At 44.7% G+C, this 20,842-nt stretch overlaps 1 protein-coding gene across 7 annotated transcripts in view; it reads right to left on the bottom strand.

Moving 5' to 3' along the window:
- The window catches only part of LOC115100226 (kinesin-like protein KIF2C), a 120,112-nt gene that overhangs the window by 22,712 nt on the left and 76,558 nt on the right, over window positions 1–20,842 (bottom strand). For all 7 annotated transcript variants that reach the window (XM_029618568.1, XM_029618571.1, XM_029618569.1 and 4 more), the window contains 4 exons: window positions 11,589–11,652; window positions 11,419–11,510; window positions 6,887–7,029; window positions 6,390–6,594 (listed from right to left, as the gene is read on the bottom strand). In XM_029618568.1, the coding sequence (XP_029474428.1) occupies window positions 6,390–6,594; window positions 6,887–7,029; window positions 11,419–11,510; window positions 11,589–11,652 (504 nt within the window). The remainder of the gene's footprint in view (window positions 1–6,389; window positions 6,595–6,886; window positions 7,030–11,418; window positions 11,511–11,588; window positions 11,653–20,842) is intronic.

Raw genomic sequence — 20,842 nt, 5'->3', positions numbered from 1 at the left:
TACCATTTGGTACAGACTGTTTGACAAACTAAAGAGTAGCAATTTGCCGTAGTACATCTTCCAGGTTCAGATTTGTTTTAGTTCCTCTGAATATAATTTCTGGCATGGGTGAATACTGAAGCAAATAATTTAGTCTATGGTTTTGTCATAGAAACATAGAAATGACGGCAGAAGACGACTAAACGGCCCATCCAGTCTGCTCAGCAAGCTTCACATTTTTCTCTCATACTTATCTGTTTCTCTTAGCTCTTTGGTTCTATTTCCCTTCCACCCCCACCATTAATGTAGAGAGCAGTGATGGAGCTGCATCCAAGTGAAATATCAAGCTTGATTAGTTAGGGGTAGTAACCCCCGCAACAAGCAAGCTACACCCATGCTTATTTGTTTTACCCAGACTATGTTATTTAGCCCTTATTGGTTGTTTTTCTTCTCCCCTGCCGTTGAAGCAGGGAGCTATGCTGGATATGCGTGAAGTATCAGTTTTTCTTCTCCCCTGCCGTTGAAGCAGAGAGCTATGCGTGAAGTATCAGTTTTTCTTCTCCCCTGCCGTTGAAGCAGAGCGCTATGCTGGATATGCATTGAAAGTGAAGTATCAGGCTTATTTGGTTTGGGGTAGTAACCGCCGTAACAAGCCAGCTACTCCCGGCTTTGTGAGTGCAAATCCTTTTTTCCACATTTCCTCTTGCTGTTGAAGCTTAGAGCGATGTTGGAGTCACAGTAACCATGTGTATGTTTACTGAATAAGGGTATTATCTCCAGGCAGTAGCCGTCATTCTGGCGAGCCACCCACTCTTCATTGACGGCCTCTTGACTTTATGGATCCAAGTGCTCCTTTTACTCCTTGATCATCCTTGGTCCAACCGATTCCCTTGCAGGCTTTTTACCTCAAGTGTACCTGAAAGTTTGTTATGAAGTTTTGCTTTCTTGGCAAGCCTCTTTTCAAATTCTCTTTGCCTTATCAACGCTTTGCATCTGACTTGCAGTGCTTATGCTGTTTCCTATAAAAACATAACTTACCATGCTGGGTCAGACCAAGGGTCCATCAAGCCCAACATCCTGTCTCCAACAGAGTCCAAACCATGCCACCAGAACCTGGCAATTACCCAAACACTAAGAAGATCCCATGCTACTGATGCAATTAATAGCAGTGGCTATTCCAAGTAAACTTGATTAATAGCAGTTAATGGACTTCTCCTCCAAGAACTTATCCAAACCTTTTTTGAACCCAGCTACACTAACTGCACTAACCACATCCTCTGGCAACAAATTCCAGAGCTTTGTGCGTTGAGTGAAAAATAATTCTCCAATTAGTCTTAAATGTGCTACTTGCTAACTTCATGAAATGCCCCCTAGTCCTTCTATTATTCGAAAGTGTAAATAACAGTCACATCTACTCATTCAAGACCTTTCATGATCTTAAAGACCTCTATCATATCCCCCCTCAGCTGTCTCTTCTCCAAGCTGAACAGCCCTAACCTCTTCAGCCTTTCCTCATAGGGGAGCTGTTCCATCCCCTTTATCATTTTGGTTGCCCTTCTCTGTACCTTCTCCATCGCAATTATATCTTTTTTGAGATGTGGTGACCAGAATTGTACACAGAATTCAAGGTGCAGTCTCACCATGGAGCGATACAGAGGCATTATGACATTTTCCATTTTCCCATTCCCTTCCTAATAATTCCTAACATTCTGTTTGCTTTTTTGACTGCTGCAGCACACTGAGCCGATGATTTCAATGTGTTATCCAGTATGACGCCTAGATCTTTTTCCTGGGTGGTAGCTCCTAATATGGAACCTAACATCGTGTAACTACAGCAAGGGTTATTTTTCCCTATATGCATCACCTTGCACTTGTCCACATTAAATTTCATCTGCCATTTGGATGCCCAATCCTCCAGTCTTGCAAGGTCCTCCTGTAATGTATCACAATCTGCTTGTGATTTAACTACTCTGAATAGTTTTGTATCTGCAAATTTGATAACTTCACTCTTATTCCTTTCCAGATCATTTATAAATATATTGAAAAATAAGGGTCCCAATACAGATCCCTGAGGCACTCCACTGTTTACCCTTTTCCACTGAGAAAATTGACCATTTTATCCTACTCTCTGTTTCCTGTCTTTTAACCAGTTTGTAATCAACGAAAGGACATCGCCACCTATCCCATGACTTTTTAGTTTTCTTAGAAGCCTCTCATGAGGAACTTTGTCAAACGCCTTCTGAAAATCCAAGTACACTACATCTACCGGTTCACCTTTATCCACATGTTTATTAACCCCTTCAAAAAAGTGAAGCAGATTTGTTAGGCAAGACTTCCCTTGGGTAAATCCATGTTGACTGTGTTCCATTAAACCAGGTCTTTCTATGTGCTCTGTGATTTTGATCTTGAGAATAGTTTCCTCTATTTTTCCTGGACCTGAAGTCAGGCTCACTGGTCTATAGTTACCCGGATTGCCCCTGGAGCCTTTTTTAAATATTGGGGTTACATTGGCCACCCTCCGGCAGATTGTACAACGCATCCCTCTCTGAGCTGGAGGCGATCACGGCCTCCAGCTCAGAGAGGGACTTATCCATTTGGAATTGCTGCACCCAGCAGCCCAAGCCCCCAGGGTGGAGACCTCAAAAATCTTTAAGTGAGTTTCCTGTCCTGAAGATCCTTGAGTGCCGTAGAGCCAGTAACTGGATACTCCTCTTGGTTTCCGCAGCATCCACTTTTGGGATGCCTGCAGGTGGCTCTTCCCTACCCATCCCAGATACTGTAACTACCCTGTTCTCCTCTAACAACTTGGCTCTGATTAGCCATTCCAAATACGGATGGACAAGAATGCCTTCCTTTGAGGGCTACGGCCTCAACTATCATTGCTTAGAAAAGGTCCTAGGTGCAGTGGTCAAGCTGAACAGCAATGCCTGAAACTGCAGTTTCAGATTGGCACTACCAAAGTGCAAATAGTGCTGATACTGCTTGAGAATCGGAATTTGCAGGTAAGCCAAGTCTAGAGACGAGAAATTCTCCCTTCTGCACCACCATGATCACTGATCTTAACGTTCCATCCAAAAATGGACACAAAATGCTCGATTGACCCCCCCTTCGAGATCTAGAATAGGTTGAAATTAGCTCTCGGAAACCACAAAGCTAATGGAATAATGCCCTGGGCCCTTCTGATCCTTTGGAGCAAGCAGCTGCTGCAACATGGACTGGACTGCTGACTTTTCCCACAGTTGCAGAGGGAAGCCATAAAAGCAGAGGACGGATAAGTTCCAAGGTGTACCCGTTGGGCACCACTTCCAAAACCCAATGTTTGGAAGTGATGCGGGTCCACCTCCAATAAAATTGAGAGACAGACATCTGCTCAATTTGTTCTGCTGTTTAACAGTTGGTCCTGCTGTCTAACAGTTGGGTAGCAGATCTCTGAAAGCCATAGCATGTATCTGATCACCCAGAGCTCCAGGAAATTGATTTAGCAACAGCTTTCCTAGGCAGACTAGAGACCCTGGGTGGTGAGCCCATCTACATGAGCTCCCAGCCTAGGGTGGACACATCTGTGGTTAAGAATTTGGGTAGAAAAGCTTTGAAAAGATCCCCTGTTCCAGATTTGAAGGTACCCACCACCAAGAGACCCTCAGAGCCCTTGGATGACTCAAAGGTATTCTCCTCCCCCCAGGGAGGATCAGGACCCTCATCTTCACTTTAAGCCACAGGGGATGGGGCCCTAGGTGCTCAGTGGTCATCCAGATGTGCAGGCACAGCCAAAGCCGGAAAGGGGGGGGGGGTTTACAGGCCTCGTGTCCACTGGCCTAGATGGAGCTTCCTCAGTGGAACTGGCAGCCACCATATCTGTAGGGGGGAGGCTGTGGTGCCCCACCAGGCAGAGAATGTTCTGGGAGCCGACTAGAAGTGGGTAGGTTATGCACCAATGAGCACAGAGCTTCTCCAGCAGCAGTTTCAGGATGGATGTTACCGGCTCCTGTGCAGTCCGTGCCATAGAATTGATGCTCTGCAGCACTTGTTCCACCGCTAGCTGCCCTCTGCACTCCAGTGCCTCTTCAAATGCTACTGCTGCCAGAGGAAGGTAGGGTGGCCAGATCTTCAGACCCATGATGCAAAAATCGGGGGCTAGCATCAGGACCAGTAGAGATTTGCAAACAGAGGACTGGTGCTCCTCACCAGGGAAGCATCGTGGTATGAGCTGATGAGTCCCTGTGTTTTGATGGGATCCAGTACAGATGCTTCTTCGGCTTCCCTCAATGCTCAGATCAGTCCCTTCCCCAGTGCCAAGGCAGATGAAGAGGAACCAGACGCTACTGACAGTCCCACTGATGTCAATGGCATGGTGTCCATTGGTGTGGCTCCAAGGTCCATTGATACTAATGACTGTCTTCAGCTCTTCAGGCTGAAGTAGATATTTATTTTTATACCAGCATTCATGATAGATATATCATGTCAGTTTACAAATAACAGGGTTGAAAACTATTAACATGGTATAGAGAAGACATAAGTTACAATGAACAGGGGTGCCATAACTGGGAAGAGGAAAATAAAGCAGACAGTAACTGGATAACTGTATCAAATATTTACAAATTGTTGAGTAATCGATCGTAGTCGCCGAGGGGGCTCTGTGGTTTATGGAAAGGCCTGTTTAAACAACCACGTCTTGAGCCTTTTTCTAAATGTCAGCAGGCAAGGTTCTTGTCTGAGCTCTGGTGGGATGAGTTCCAGATGGTTGGTCCCACTGTGGAAGAGGCCCGTTCTCTGGTTAGATGGTGGGTGGATTTTGTTGGGGGCATGCAGGGATCCTCTGTAGGCTTCTCTGATCAGTCTGGAGGAAGTGTGGAGTCTGATTGGTAGTTGAAGATCCAAAGGGGCTTGGTTGTGAATGGTTTTATGGATGATGGTGAGGGACTTGTGTAAAAATTCTGAAGCTGATTGGTAGCCAGTGCAAATTTCTTAGGATGGGTGTGTTGTGGTCTCTTCTGCAAGTGTTTGTTAGGATTCTGGCTGCTGCATTTTGAAGCATCTGTAACGGTTTGGTAGATGAGGCTGGGAGACCTAGCAAGATAGAGTTGCAGTAGTCTATTTTGGAGAATAAAACTGCCTGGAGCACTGATCTGAAATCATTGAAGTGCAGCAATGGTTTGATTCTTTTTAGTACCTGCAGTTTGTAGAAGCAGTCTTTGGTAGTTTGATTGAATTTTTTTTAGATTTAGACTGTTATCGATTAATACTCCCAGGTCTCTTGCATGGGAGACCAGGGGATTGGGTGTTGGTGAAGTATCGCTGTCATCGGGAGAGATGAGGAGTTCTGTTTTGTCTGGGTTGAGTATTAAGTTTAGATTAGTGAGGCGGGAGTTGATTTCTTGGAGGCAGCTGTCCCAGAACTTGAGAGTTTTTGTAATAGACTCAGATATAGGGATCAGGATTTGGACATCGTCCACTTAGAGATAGTGTTTTAAGTTTAGGTTCGTTAGTAGTTGGCATAATGGAAGGAGGTAAATATTGAAGAGAGTAGGGGATAAGGAGGATCCTTGGGGGGACTCCTTGTGATGAATTGATGCAGGGGGATTCTTTATTATTGATTCGGACCTTGAAGCCTCTGTTTGTGAGGAAAGATTCAAACCATTTAAAGGCTGTTCCTGTTATCCCAATATTGGCTAGTCTGTCGATGAGGATGGAATGGTTAACTATCGAAAGCCGCAGAGAGGTCGAGGAGTATCAATAGGAAGGATTGTCCCTTGTCCATACCCATGATAAAGATATTCCTTCATGATCTGTGCACACGAGTGGCAACCCTGGATGCCATGGACAAGTTCATTGGAATCACTGAAAGCCAGAGGTGGCCATGATAGGATGAAACAAAAGGGCCGCAAAATCAAAATCTATAGCAGGCACCAGAGCATCACTGTGGGGGAATCTTACCAAAAACCCTGACTAGGAGCACAGAGAGGGACCCACCGAACACCATGAGGAGAAACAAAAAACCCAAGAAAAAAAAATTAGTTTTCCAAAAGGCTACACAGCCAAAGTGAGTTCACTCACACCACAATGCTTATAGCTCCACAAAAAGATGGGTAGGGACCCCACATGGCCATGCTCAATGTGCCAAGTCAAAGATCCAGAAAATGACAAAGGTTTCCATGTCAGGGCTCCATCTGATGTCACCCATGTGTGAGGACTACCATCCTGCTTGTCCTCAGAAATAACCAGCCACTGGAATGGTTAAATGTTTTGAGATTAAGACAATACCAGATCAGAGGCCCATCTTGTGTAGGATGAGAGGCACTAAATTGGCTTCTGCCATAAGACAGGATACTGGATATTACTCAGCTATGTCCATGATCCCTCAGACCTGCAACCTCACGCTGCTTATTTTTCATTATATCCTGTAAACTTACTTTTAAGGCGAGCAAGCTCTTGTTGATCTCTGCTCCTTCCATGCGCGTCTGCCGATCAGCACTGCCGGTGTCTGCACCCCGTTCATTCCCAGCCAGATCCACCAGGGAGAACTTGCCATGCAGCTTCCCCTTCTTCCGCAGGATGATCTGGAAGCAGGCGTGGGAGCGAGAGGATCTTGAGTTTGCAAACGTTTGCCCGGAGGTCCTGAACCACAAGAACCAAAGTTTGAGAACTCCGTGGAAGTGGGCAACTTCAAACTGCCCTGCCTCTTCTTAGTAATGTCAGCCTGGGCAAGGGAACTGCACTTGTTCAGATTTAACCCATCTTCAATTCTACAGCCACCTCATGCTATTCATCCAGGTTTGGACAAATCTTGTGTAAATCTTAACTCTAAATTTTGGTGTAAGAACCCATTTTTTAGATAGACCTATTAAGTCTGTTCTCGTGCTTAAATGCAGAAGGGGCTACAACTTCTGAAAACTAAGACAGTACTCACCTGCAAGAGCTGCCTATCTCGATCATTTTGAAGACCTCCTCAGCACAGCTGACCAACCTCTCCTGTAAGCCCACAACTTGTACCTGCTGCTTCCCATCCTCCAGGACTCGAAGCTTTGCCTTCTTATTCAGCAAGTCAAACACCTGATCAGATGAGAAAATGAGCAAATGAGACCTCAAGAGCTACGATGAAAAATACAACAGGTGCACACAGGCAATCCATACATCATTGTCTATTCCAGACCAGTCCAAGTGAGTGGGTTATGTCCTTGCCAGATGTTCAATTCAAATCTAATTTGTAAAAAAAAAAAGCTAACCAGAATACAACCATGAGAACAAACATTGATCCTGTTCAATTCACAGCAAATTTAACTTAAAATTATCAGCAGGAGTTTCAGGTAATAGCAAAGAGACTCCTGTTGGATGGAATGAGATTACAACTAATGGACACTACTCCCCCTAAGAAATGTTACATCAAACACAAATGTCCCTTGGTACACCCTTCAGCTATCAAAGTATGAAACGTTTAGATGCCATGAACATTGATGGCAAAAAAACAAAACACAAAACAAAACCACACTACCAGCTTGTAAAATCAGCCTTCATGGCTTATTTGGGTAAATATAGAAAAACTGACAAGCAAGAAATCTTATTCTGGAGAAGAAGTTGCTACTTACCTGATAGCTTCCTTTAGTATGAAGGGCAGGTCAATCACAACAAATGAGTTATGCATCTCTGCCAGCAAATGAAGGTTGAGCAAAAACTGAGGTCAACCATATAGTCCTGCCCTGACATCAGCCCACCAGTATTCTTTAGAAAAGCCAAACTGTGGATAAAACTGATTGACCTTTAACATTAGCAATGGGCAACCATTCATGTGTCTCAACCAACAGGAACACTGAGCTCAGCCAAAAGATCAAATATCTAGCAAACCAAGGGCCAGAGAAGTCACCAGTTAAAGAGCAGGAATCACTCTGCATAGCTGACCCTAAGGCAGCTAAACCACAAATTTAAACTCTTGCAGCCAAGGGCAGGTCTGGGATTGACCTACCCTTCACTAAAGGAAAGGAAATGAGTAAAAAAATTGATTCTTACCTGATAATTTTCGTTCCTGTAGTACGAACTGATCTGTCCAGGGTTTATTCATCCCTGCCAGCAGATGGAGACCGAAAAGCCGCACAGACACTGCTTTAAAGCCCTGGTGCCACCTGCAGTATTGATCTGTACCCAAGCTGAACACATTATGTGCAATAAACAGACTAAAAAATGTGCTAAAAAATTTGAAAAAACCCCACCTTGTAAGTTAACAAAAGAACAGAAGTTTGCTGAAAGATTATAGCTGAACGGAAGACTCTCCCCTCCAACCCGGGCGAGCTCTGGACTGATCCCATTGGTACTACAGGAATGAAAATCAGGTAAGAACCACATTTTCTTTTCTGCACCGGAGGATGCAAATTCTTAACTCCCCGCAGAAACCTCTACGAAAAGATCGTGAACGGGACGTGCAAACTCTAAAGCGCAACAGTTTTATTACTGAGAGATCCCACTGATCCTGTGTAATCTTGATCCACTCCCTGTAGAAGTCTGCCAGCCGGCCCCCTATATAGGGAACGGCGAAGTGGACCGGCCTTGCCTGCAGTTGCTCCCCCAGCTGAGGGAGCCCTGAAAGGCCTTACCCCAATTCGAGCCCCCCCCCCCAAAATGCACCCAGAGCAAAGGTCTGCCCTGCTAAGATGCGCTGGGACCGCCCCACTCACGCAGCAAGCCAAGTCGTGAACTATGCAGACAAACAAAAAAAAAGTCTAACTAAAAATTGCTATCACAAAATCAATGCGAACCATGGGAGGGGGAGTCACCCCGGAGCCTTACCAGCAGCCGACTTTTCACTTTGAATCTGTTAAATATTACAAAAAAAAACAAAAAAACAGAAAAGCTAAGAGGGAAGTTTCTCTCCTAGCTGCCCAGCTCAAATCAGTTCCTGAATTAAAAGGAGAGAAAAAACCCTGTGAGAAAAGGGCTAAAAGCTGCACGGCCAGCCTCATGAGGGGAGGGATCTGGACCACCAGATGTATACCCCAAGGAACAAACTGGACCTAAACTGGTCCACCTCGACCGAACAGGGAATGGCTCACCCGAAAAAACCCTATAAAAAAAAGCAAGGGTAAAGAAGAACTGCAGGTTTATACACCAGCCATCTGCTGGAGACAGAAATACTGAGCTACTGCAGTGTCAGCGAGGCTTTTCTCTGTCTCCATCTGCTGGCAGGGATGAATAAACCCAGGACTCTGGACTGATCTGGGTACGTACAGGGAAGTAATTTCTTTTCCTTAACATTCTGGTAGGTCAATCCTGACTGGGCTGTACCAAAGCAAATCAAAAAGAGTAGGAGGCTGCCAGTGGGCCAGACAAAACCACCCACACAAAAGCAGTGTCTTCCCTGCCCTAACATCTAAGCCTTAAATCTTGGAGAAGGTATGCAAAGAATTTGCGTAACAATTGACTGTCAATGCAACACCATCTCAGTTGTAAAGCTCTTACAAAAATCTACTTACTCAGGTGTTTAGTACCATAAGAAAATCACAGGTATCTAATAGGCTTTGCAGGCCCAGATTCTAAACAATCTGGATTATTGCAGTTTTATATTTAGGATTACCTATAATTCATCCATTACACCAGACTCTAAAATTCTACTGCCCGCATCGAACTCCATAAGCAGAGAACATCTCCGCTCTTATACTCTACACTGGTTACCAGTTACATTCTGGACTCAATACAAGATATCCATAACAAGTTACGTCAATCTGGCTATACATCTCTTGCTATTTCTATAAACTTTAGGCAACTACGGTCTGCAGACAAACTTGGATGACCCAGCACTAAAAATTGCAAGATCAGACATTAATAGAAACAAGCAAGCTCTGGATTCCTGACCCTAAATGTCTGGAATGTGCTACTAGGTTCACCCAGAATGATCACAGACCTAAAAGGATTGAAGAGAAATTTTTATTTTTTATTCAAAAAGGCATTTGACACAAATAAGAATTCAGGAATTTTATCAATGTTCAAAAGTAATGCTACAGGGATACAACTTGTACAGGGAATGCAGAAGTGACACCTGTTAAGTCTTATTTTGATCTTATTGCAATATTTGCATGTCTTATTTTTAAAGTTACTTTGTAAACTGCCAAGCTATATAAGACTAGATACGTAGAGACCGTTCCCCCTATAGCTCCTGAGTGCAGACATGTGGACTGTGCTGCAGGCCACTCTCAGGAAGGCCTTTAGATCCAGGTTCCCAGTGGAGCTTAGGCAGTCTTGGGGTTGCTCTGGAGGATGAACAGATTGCTTTCCTCCTTGGTAACAGATTCACTTGGGGGTCAGAGTTCTTGCACCAATGGGTCAAGCACTGGGTGGTTCTGTATGGACTTCCCTTGGTAGCTCCTGCTGCTGGCCCCGCTAACAGCACATTCTCTATGCTGACAGAGCAAGAGGGAGGCTATTAATCTCTCTGAACGCAACAGACAAGGACTGCCAACCCCCCGCTCACCCAGCTCTACCTAAGGAATGATCCACAAAGATACCCAGTACCTCAGGGAGCCACATTGAGGGCTTACAAGTGGCATTGTTATATAGCAATGCCTGAAAATGGTTTTCTCCTCTGCCTCCATCTGCTGGTTAGGATGCAAGAGCCACTCGTCACAATATTCCCTTTGCCCTGTACTAGGTTGTAGAATCCTGTGGGGCTGTGCTGGATTTGGACCTCAAGGGGGAGGGGGGCCTGAGATGATCTCTACCATCTCCCTCAGCTTTGAGGGTTTTTCTTTTTTTTCTGTCTCCATCTGCTGGCAAGGGAGACATAACCCACTTGTTTGGACCGGTCTGGCAGGACTAAAAGGGAAAAGAACTTAAGTTTTAGATTTCGCCATTTCATGCATCTAAGAAGGTGCCATTGCTGCTAGTGACAGCTGCAGAGCGAGACAACTCTAGCAGACATTGTGTATGTGCAGAACCGCAGCTGTTGATCAAAAAACATTGCCAGCAGGGAGCACTGACAACCAGACAAAAGGGACTCGTACAAAGCCACAGGTGCCATGGTAAGGCTGGAACTCGGGAGATAGCCTGTGGGAAAAGGAAAGATACTAATGCTGGGGCAATATGAAGAGACCCAGTTATCATGACATGCTGAGATAAGAGGAAGCTGGCAAACAAAAAATCTATATAAGCAGTTAATGTTCAGGCAGAGAACTAAAGGCTTTCTGACAGTGACTATCAGGTCACTCAGTTCTCCCCTTCTCAATACTGTTATTTTACATACCAATAAAATGCTTCTAGCCTGAGTACTGTGTTTATCTGTAAATAGGGATAAGCACTATAAGAAGCAGAGTGAAAGCCTTACACATGTGCATGACATTCAGAATGAGAGATCCCATTACAAGGTTGCCCAAAACCAGGCTGAACTGCTGACGTTTTGCACTGGGTGTCAGCTGTACGTGGCCCATAGAATGAATTTCAAATACAGAAAGCAGTTCTTACCTTCCCATTATAGATCTCAAAAAAACTAACAAACACTTCCAGGTCCAGGTCCTTGTATCTGGGTTGGCTTGCAAGAGCAAAGACATCCCGTGCTAAGTGGGAAAGAAGGAAATCAGCTTAGCAAATTAAACTTCAATTCATTAAAGATAAACTAAATGTTCTGCACTTACATGCAAACGCATAGATTCCCTTCGCAACATTCTGGCTTTTCCCAGAGAAGTCACCACCCATGGTCTGTTAAAAGAAATTCAAAACCAAAACCAGTATTTACTCAGCAAGATTTCACATCCTAATACCTGCCAATCAGAACTTATGGTAAAGTCCTTCTATTCAGTAAAACAGTCATTATCTTGATGAGTACCTTCACTTGGTGACCTTGTTGCCTAATATCTAAACTAACTCTCAGCCCAGGCAGCTACTAAGTAAGATGGGAAGCAAAAAAAGACTGGTTGCATATTATTTACCCAGAATAAGGAAGGTGCCCACCCAGGGATGGTAACTAAAAATGAGCATGCACATGTCCACATATAAGAACCTGTCATACTGGGTCAATCAAGAGTCCATCAAGCCCAGCATCCTGTTTCCAACAGTGGCCAATCCAGAGCATAAGAACCTGGCAAGTACCCAAAAATTAAGTCTATTCCATGTTCCCATTGCTAGTAATAGCAGTGGCTAATTTCTAAGTCAACTTAATTAATAGCAGGTAATGGACTTCTCCAAGAACTTATCCAATCCTTTTTAAACCCAGCTATACTAACTGCACGAACCACATTTTCTAGCAACAAATTCCAGAGTTTAATTGTGCGTTGAGTAAAAAAGAACTTTCTCCGATTAGTTTTAAATGTGCCACATGCTAACTTCATGGAGTGCCCCCTAGTCTATTATCCGAAAGAGTAAATATCTGATTCACATCTACCCGTTCTAGACCTCTCATGATTTTAAACACCTCTATCATATCCCCTCTCAAAGTCCTAACCTCTTTAGCCTTTCCTCATAGGGGAGTTGTTCCATTCCCCGTATCATTTTGGTAGCCCTTCTCTGTACCTTCTCCATCGTAATTATATCTTTGAGATGTAGCGACCAGAATTGTACACAATATTCAAGGTGCGGTCTTCACCATGGAGCAATACAGAGGCATGACATTTTCTGTTTTATTCACCATTCCCTTTCTAATTCCTAACATTCTGTTTGCTTTGACTGCCGCAGCACACTGCACCGACGATTTCAATGTGTTATCCACTATGACGCCTAGATCTTTCTTGGGTTGTAGCACCTAATATGGAACCCAACATTGTGTAACTATAGCATGGGTTATTTTTCCCTATATGCATCACCTTGCATTTATCCACATTAAATTTCATCTGCCATTTGGATGCCCAATTTTCCAGTCTCACAAGGTCTTCCTGCAATTTATCACAATCTGCTTTGATTTAACTACTCTGAACAATTGTGTCATCTGCAAATTTGATTCTCACTTGTCTTATTTCTTTCCAGATCATTTATAAATATTGAAAAGTAAGGGTCCCAATACAGATCCCTGAGGCACTCCACTGTCCACTCCCTTCCACTGAGAAAATTGTCCATTTAATCCTACTCTGTTTCCTGTCTTTTAGCCAGTTTGCAATCCACGAAAGGACATCGCCACCTATCCCATGACTTTTTACTTTTCCTAGAAGCCTCTCATGAGGAACTTTGTCAAACGCCTTCTGAAAATCCAAGTATACTATATCTACCGGTTCACCTTTAACCACATGTTTATTAACTCCTTCAAAAAAAGTGAAGCAGATTTGTGAGGCAAGACTTGCCCTGGGTAAAGCCATGCTTACTTTGTTCCATTAAACCATGTCTTTCTATATGTTCTGTGACTTTGATGTTTAGAACACTTTCCACTATTTTTCCTGGCACTGAAGTCAGGCTAACCGGTCTGTAGTTTCCCGGATCGCCCCTGGAGCTGTTAAGTGAGTACAAGAATGCGTACTGGAATTAAAAAAACAAAACAAAAAACTCAGCATGTGTGAACTAAAGGAAAATTATCTGCTAATTTTTGTTCCTGGAATATCACAGATCCCAAACTCTGGTTTTGCCTCCCTGCCAACAGATGGAGAGAAGAAAAGCTTTACTGACGCTGCTACTTAACCTAGAGTGCCACCTGCAGTCCCTCAGCATGGTCTGTACCCAAGCCAAGATGAGATGAACTACAGGAATAACTGACCCTCAACCCCCACCCAATGAGCAGAAGGGAAGCAGAGCCTCTGTGGAAAGCTCGCTCTGACATTCAGCAGAGCACGTAACCAAACATTGTTTGCACCCTTTACATACTGACAGTCTCCCGGACTGATGTGTGGTACTCCTGCTCCTCCCACAGATCAGTCCAGACTCCCTACACTAGGTGGGAATGTGACAGGTGCCACTCACAACCAGTAATGCCTGGAGAAAATGTGCACTGACTTCCAAGTAGCTGCCCAACATTTCTTGTTGAGCAACCAGCCGACACTCTGCCCAGGGGTTGCCTTAGACCCTCCAGCACTGGAGAGCCTTTACGAACATATGCAGAACTGATCATAGCCTTTGATGCCTTGCACCCCCTTTCTTGGCCCATTCCAAACTACAAAAGATGATCCAGTCTCCAGAAACCGTTAGTCACCTTGAGATACCTCAATGCCTGCTGCAAATCCAACATACAAACTTCCTTCATGTGGCACAAACATTTTCCAAATTTTGGATTGGACGTTCCACTGTTTGACTAAGTTGAAAGGCCAAAACAACCTTTGGCAGAAGTGAGGGCACCATTCACAAGGACTCCCCATTTTCTGTAAACTGAAAGGATCTCTACACCACCACACCTGAAACTCAAGTTCTTCTGGCCGAACAAGTCTCCTCCAAAAATGCTTTTCAGGGTTAAATCCTTTAGAGTCGTGCTCCACAATGGCTTGAGCAGATCTTCACACAACACCCTCAGCACCAAATTAAGATTCCATGAAGGCCACAAGAAACATATCATATCTAGATGCAAGGCCATGGATGCTCCTGCACCTTGCCCTGCAGACAGCCTTAAAGGTGCTACCTGTACCAAAAGGGAATTACTGGCTAGACCCTTCTGTAAAGAGGTCAAGGTATGGGAAGTTGAAGCTCAAGTAGGCTTTATGCCCCATTCTACACCAGGCCTCAAAAATACTCCACGCCCTAGCATTAGCCAAGGATGTGCACAGCTGTCTGGCAACGACATCTTCAGGATACCCCTTCCATCTCAAGCATTAATTTGAAGATATTTATTTAAAAATGTTTATATACTGTCATTAAGTTATTTACCATAGGGCACCTATATCAAAGAAGATATAGATCATAATTTACATAGATGGTGCCATTATTATTCAGTAACAAAACATTAAGAAAAATATTTAATTAACTTTTTTATACTGTTATTCGAATGGACATCATAACTGTTTACATAAAACTTAATACAATAAACAGGGTTAGGGGAAGGGGAAAGGAGGAAAAAGAACAGAGAGGGAGGAAAAAAGGATAGAGATAACATGAGAACAGCGGAGCAAGTGGTAACAAAAGGGCATCATTTACAAGTTTACAGTAGACATCATACGGAGTACAAAGTAGGCAGTTGAATAATGTAGCAATTTACATGGTAGGCTGTTAATTGTAGTATTTGTAAAAGGCTAGGGGGTGTTTAGGTCTGGGTAGGCTTGATTAAAGAGCCAGGTTTTCAAGCCTTTGGAAGTTTGCACAAAAAACAAATTCAATCTGAGCTCAAGAGGCAGAGAGTTCCAGAGGGATGGGCCCGCTATAGGGATGGTTTATGATTAGGAATTTACATGGGGGATTGTATGTTTTATTGCAATTCAACCTGTTGGTTTGACTACAATTATAAGAGGGGTAAACTAATTTCCAGTAGTTTCTGGAAATTGTGCGCTAGGTGCTCTATGTCAGCTTATCCTTGTTTATTTGCTTGCGTCGTTCTTTCTTGAAAGGCTTGCTTGAAAAGCCAGGTTTTGAAAAATTTGATTTCTCTGAAGTCTTAGGTCAAGGGGCATGGAGTTCCATAATATGGACTGGCCAGGGACAGTGCATGTTCTCTAACTTGGGTAAGTCTTGCTGTTTTCACAGATAGAATGGTTAAAAGAGCTGTGTTTGCTGATCTTAAATTTCTGTGTGGGACGTGTACTCAATGCTGTGTTCAGCCATTCTGCTTTTTCCTCGTGGATTAGTTTGTGTATTGTGCAAAGTGCTTTGAACTGTATTCTTTGTTCTATGGGTAGCGAGTGTATCTGATGTGATTTTACTTTTTCCAGTTAGAATTCTAGCTACGGAGTTTCGTAATATTTGCAGTGGTCTTACAGTAGTGTAGGGTAAGCCAAGTAGTAAAGCATTACAGTAGTCAGTGCTTGCAGATAGAGACTGAAGCACTGTGTGAAAGTTTGGCAGCGATAGTAATGGTTTAAGTTTGAGTATCATGAGTTTAGCATACCCTTCTTTCACCTTTAGTGTTGTGTTTGAGGTTTAGCTCTGTGTCAATTACTCTGAGATTGCATACTCGCGACTAAATCAGTTTGTTACTTTCGAGAATTATTGGAGTTTGTGTAATATTCATGCTTTTCCTTTCTAAGTGTATGAATTCAGTTTTATAGATATTAATTATCAGCTCCATTATGTCTAGATACATAATGGCTAAATTCATTGTTTTTTCAATAGTGTCTTCTATTGGTAGGATTAACTGGATGTCGTCTGCGTAAACAGTGTATGATTCCTAGTCCGGCGAGGAGATGGCATAATGGAAGTAGATATTTATTTCGAAGTTTTTTTTTTTTATATACCACGGCACGTTAACATCACCTCTGTTCACAATCAACAGTAAATTAGCAACAAGCTTTACAATCGAAAAGAGAATAAACTCGTGAGTACATAATAAATCAATTAACAAATTTAAAGACATAGTTAAGCACTAATCAAATTAACTTAAAGATAATCATAATCTGTTGAAAATAATGATAATATAATCCCAACTGTTCTATTTGGGGAAGCATAAAATCCCTATATATATCTCAAAGATATATATTAAAAAGCATAGCTGAGAGTGCTGACCCTTGTGGAACTCCTGTTTTTAGGGTAATTTTTTCAGATAGAGTGTTTTTAATTTGTACTTGAAATGTTCTGTTATTTAGATATGATCTGAACCATGTGATTGTTTTGCCCTGTAGTCCTATTTCTTCAAGCCTTTTAATTAGTATTTTGTGATTCACTGTGTCAAATGCTGCTGATAAATCTAGTAATACCCGAATATGTTTTCTGCTGTCGAATCCTCTTAGTATATTATCTGTTAGTGCGAGTAGTAGTGTTTCAGATATGGAACCCTGGAACACGTGTTAAGGTTATTCTCAGATTGATACAGCCAAGGATATTCCTTAGGTTTTTTAAATTGTTAATACATTTTCCTGCACCTGGTTTTGAACTCTGGTATTTTGGGTTGCAGGATTTCAGTGTTCTTCCATTTAACTATTGACACTGGCTACGCTAGGGCCCCTAATCTAGCTCTTTTGATTCGGTATAGAGTCTTTTCTATATTCACTCAAGTTTTATTTAGGTTTTCAGCAACCGGCTTTTTTTGTTGGTTTATATTTAGATATAGTTTTGTAATATTTTCTTGGTTACAGTTTTTTTTCTGTTAATTACTTTGGAGTCAGCTTTATATGTTTTTTTAGTGGTTTCCTCTGACATTTTATCTAGGCAGTTTTGTCATTATGACACAATGGTGTTCTTATAGATGATTTGTTGTTCCCTATATGTACCCAGATCAGTCCAGACAGTGGGTTATGTCCCCCTTCCAGCAGGTGGAGTCAGAGCAAAACTCTAAGGCTGGCCTCAAGCTGGAGCACCCTCTGTCCCTTCATTATTTCTCTCACTCCAGCAGGTGAAAGGTAGCAGTCCCTTCAGTCCTCCATTTAGCTTACAAAGGGGAACTTTTTTTTCCTTCTTATTTCTCTTGAAGTATTTCTTTTTTGGATGGATCTCTAATTAAAAAAACAAACTTTATAACAAATTTTACTCTAAGCAAATTCTCAGGGATTCATTCCCTCAGTTCTAGGCTTCAACTTGCAAGTGGAGCCAGTGTTCCTTTTTATTACTTTCAGGTCCATCTTTTCTTCTGGAGGGAGTTCAAGGGTGCATGCTGGTGGTCCAGCCTCTTCCCCCCCCCCCCCCTCAATGACATAGTGCCCTGCCCTGAGAGGTCGTTGCCTCGGGGCAGTGTTTCCAGAGAAGCGTTATTCCTCTGGTTTTTCAGGCTTCTAAGCCGTGTCATTGCTCTGCTAGCGGACGCCTGCTTCCCGCTCCAGTCAGCAGCTCTGCCGAGCAGCCATGCAGTGACTGTCTCATTGCTGCGCCTGTGGAGAGCTGGGTTTGCGGCTCTCCAGGGAGAGTATTTGCGTGAGATATCTCCCCAGTGGGGAGGGTTCCTCACGAGCGGCCGGGCAGCTTCATTCGCGCTTGCAGGTACGTCTTGCAGTGAGGCCTGCCCCATTTCCACCCAGCGTGGGAACTGTGGCCATTTTGGATTCCCCACCGCCAGCTCTCATGCAGCCAAGCCCTGACTGACCTCTATTTTCCACCGGACCTCTCCAGTGACTCCCCTGGACCCACAGCCTCCTTCAGCTCAGCCTATGGGAACTTCCCCCCCCCCCCCCCCAAGCATTTGCTCTGTCAGGCCCTCCCCCTGGTCCTTTTTCCACAGACTTCATTTTATTGTTACACAGTGCATATTTGGCCAGCATGAGCTACCAGCAGGGCTCTGCTGCGGGGCCTCGACCTCAAAATAATTTGTCAGATCAAGGCTGTGGTCAGCTTTCTGGATCCCAGGATGACGTGGGGATCTCCCAACCAGGGGGTACACTAGGAGCCAGTCTGCCCCCGGCCCCCCCTGGAGCAGGGGGGGACAGCAGCCAGCTCCCAGGATACAGGTAGTACCACCTGTATCCGCTCCGGATGATCCAGACACGGATGACCTTTCTTCTCCCGTGCAGGTGGGAGGGGGGATGATCCAAGGGTCCTGCGTCTTTCAAAGGGACAAGTTGGACCCCCTGATTCCTCACCTCCTAGCCGAGCTGGACATAGACACCCCCTCCGGACCCTCCTACTGCATCATCCTGGAAAGGCAACCCACTCCTCGCTGATCTGCACCCTCCTTCTCGAATTTTCCCTTTCCATCCGATGCTACTGCAACTGTTGACTAGAGAATGGGATTCGCCGGAGTCTTCTTTCAAGGTGGGCAGAGCTATAGATAAGTTCTACCCTCCTACCTGAAGAGTACCTGGAGCTCCCGAGGGTCCCTAAAGTGGATGCGTCTGTTACGAAATGCACCACAATTCCGGTTACTGGCGGAACGGCCCTAAAGGATCTGTAGGACTGTAAGTTGGTCATCTACCTCAGAGTTTTGAGGTGTCTGCTCTGGAGCCAAGCTGCCGTCTGCAGCTCTCATGCAGTGTGCAGGGCTTCATTGGCTATAGCAACTGCTCAGTGCCCAGTATTTGCCGCCTGAGGAAGCTCAGCAGGCTGAGCACCTGGAAGCAGTCATGGCGTATGGGGCGGATGCTCTTTATGACCTCCTCCGGGTCCTTGCCAGATTCATGGTTTCATTGGTCTCAGCCAGGTGGCTCCTTTGGCTTCACAACTGGTTGGTGGATTAGTCTTCCAAGGCACAATTGGGATCACTTCCTTTTAAAGGAAAATTGCTTTTCGGCAAGGACTTTGAACAGCTCATCAAGTCACTCTGTAAGAACAAAATCCATGAGCTGCCAGAAGATCGGCCAAGGACCTTTCGGGCCTTCAGCTCTTCCAGATCTCGCTTCTGTGGGCAACGATGGTTTAGTCAGACCAGGCCTCCAGCACAAAGGCCACCTCCCTCATGCACTCCATTCTGGTCTCATCCCTTTCATGGCCGGAGAACAGTTAGAGACAAACTTCCCCCATGGGGCTCCTGCCAAGTCTTCCCATAAAGGCTTGCCGACCCACTCTTCCATTCCCAGGATAGGCAGCTGCCTGTCTTCTACGAGGAGTGGGTTAAGATCACCTCAGATCAATGGGTCTTCAACATTCTACGACACTGCTATGCTTTGGAGTTTGCTCGACCCCTAAGGGACAGGTTCCTCTTCTCCCCCTGCAGAAGCAGGCCATGGTCCAGACACTCGACCGCCTCTTGGCCCTCGGGGCCATCCTCCTGGTGCCACCGAGAGAACAAGGATTAGGTCATTATTCTTAAGGAGACTTTCATTGTAAATTGTTTTGGTTATTACCTTCTTGTTCTCCTATCCTTCCTACTGCCTTTCTGTTCTTCCCCCCGCCCAGTTACATTCCCCTGTTGCAATGTATTTTCCAATCTTTTCAGTTACTATGTGAACCGGTATGATGTCCCCACAAATACCGGTATATAAAAGTTTCTAAATAAATAAATAAATAAATATTCTGTCTACTTCGTGGTTCCCAAGAAAGAAGGCTCCTTTCATCCCATCCTGGACCTCAAGCTGGTCAACAAGGCTCTCAAGGTGCCTCACTTTCGTATGGAGACCTTTATGGTCAGTTGTGGTGGCGGTGCACTGCAGGGAGTTCCTGGCCTCCTTGGACCTGACGGAGGCCTATCTCCACATCCCCAACTTCAAAGCACGTCACCGCTTCCTGCGTTTCAAGGTCCTCTGCCAGCATTTCCAGTTCCAGGCCTTACTGTTCGGGTTGGCAACTGCTCCCCGCACCTTCACCAAGATCATGGTAGTGGTGGCAGCTGCTCTATGCTGGGAAGGAATCTTAGTCCATCCCTACCTGGACGACTGGCTCATTCGGGTGAAGTCAAAAGAACTGTCTTCAAGCGGTGGAACGAATCTTGCACCTTCTCCACTCCTTCAGCTGGGTCATAAATTTCCCCAAAAGCAACCTTACTCCTCAGACCCTAGACTTTAGTAGCACGCTTCAATACTAATGCCGAGAAAGTCTTCCTACACCAGGATCAGGCTCAGTCTCTTGTAATGCAGGTCCAGCGCTTCCGGAGCCTCCAACTTCCCACAGCATGGATTACCTCAAAGTCCTAGGAACTATGGCTTCTACTATAGATTTAGTGGCGTGGGCTTTTGCGCATCTGCGCCCCCTACATAGGGGAGTTACTCTCCCGCTGGAAGCCGGTATCTCAGGATTTTCAAGCCCTACTTCCGCTGCCTGACATAGCCAGCCACAGCCTGGGCTAGTGGCTCAGCCTCGACCGCTTGCTGAAGGGAGTGGATCTGGAGGTCCCAGTGGGTGATAGTCACAACGGATGCGAGCCTCTCTGGTTGGGGAGCAGTGTGCCAGTGGCAGTCTGCTCAGGGACTTTGGACGTCACTCCAGGCCTCATGGCTGATCAACCGGCTGGAGACCAGAGTGGTCCGTCTTGCCC

The sequence above is a fragment of the Rhinatrema bivittatum genome, chromosome 10, assembly GCF_901001135.1.
Source record: "Rhinatrema bivittatum chromosome 10, aRhiBiv1.1, whole genome shotgun sequence".
In the NCBI taxonomy this organism is placed as follows: Eukaryota; Metazoa; Chordata; class Amphibia; order Gymnophiona; family Rhinatrematidae; genus Rhinatrema; species Rhinatrema bivittatum.
The sequence above is the reverse complement of the archived record's forward strand: the minus strand, read 5'-3'. Positions and strand labels throughout refer to the sequence as shown.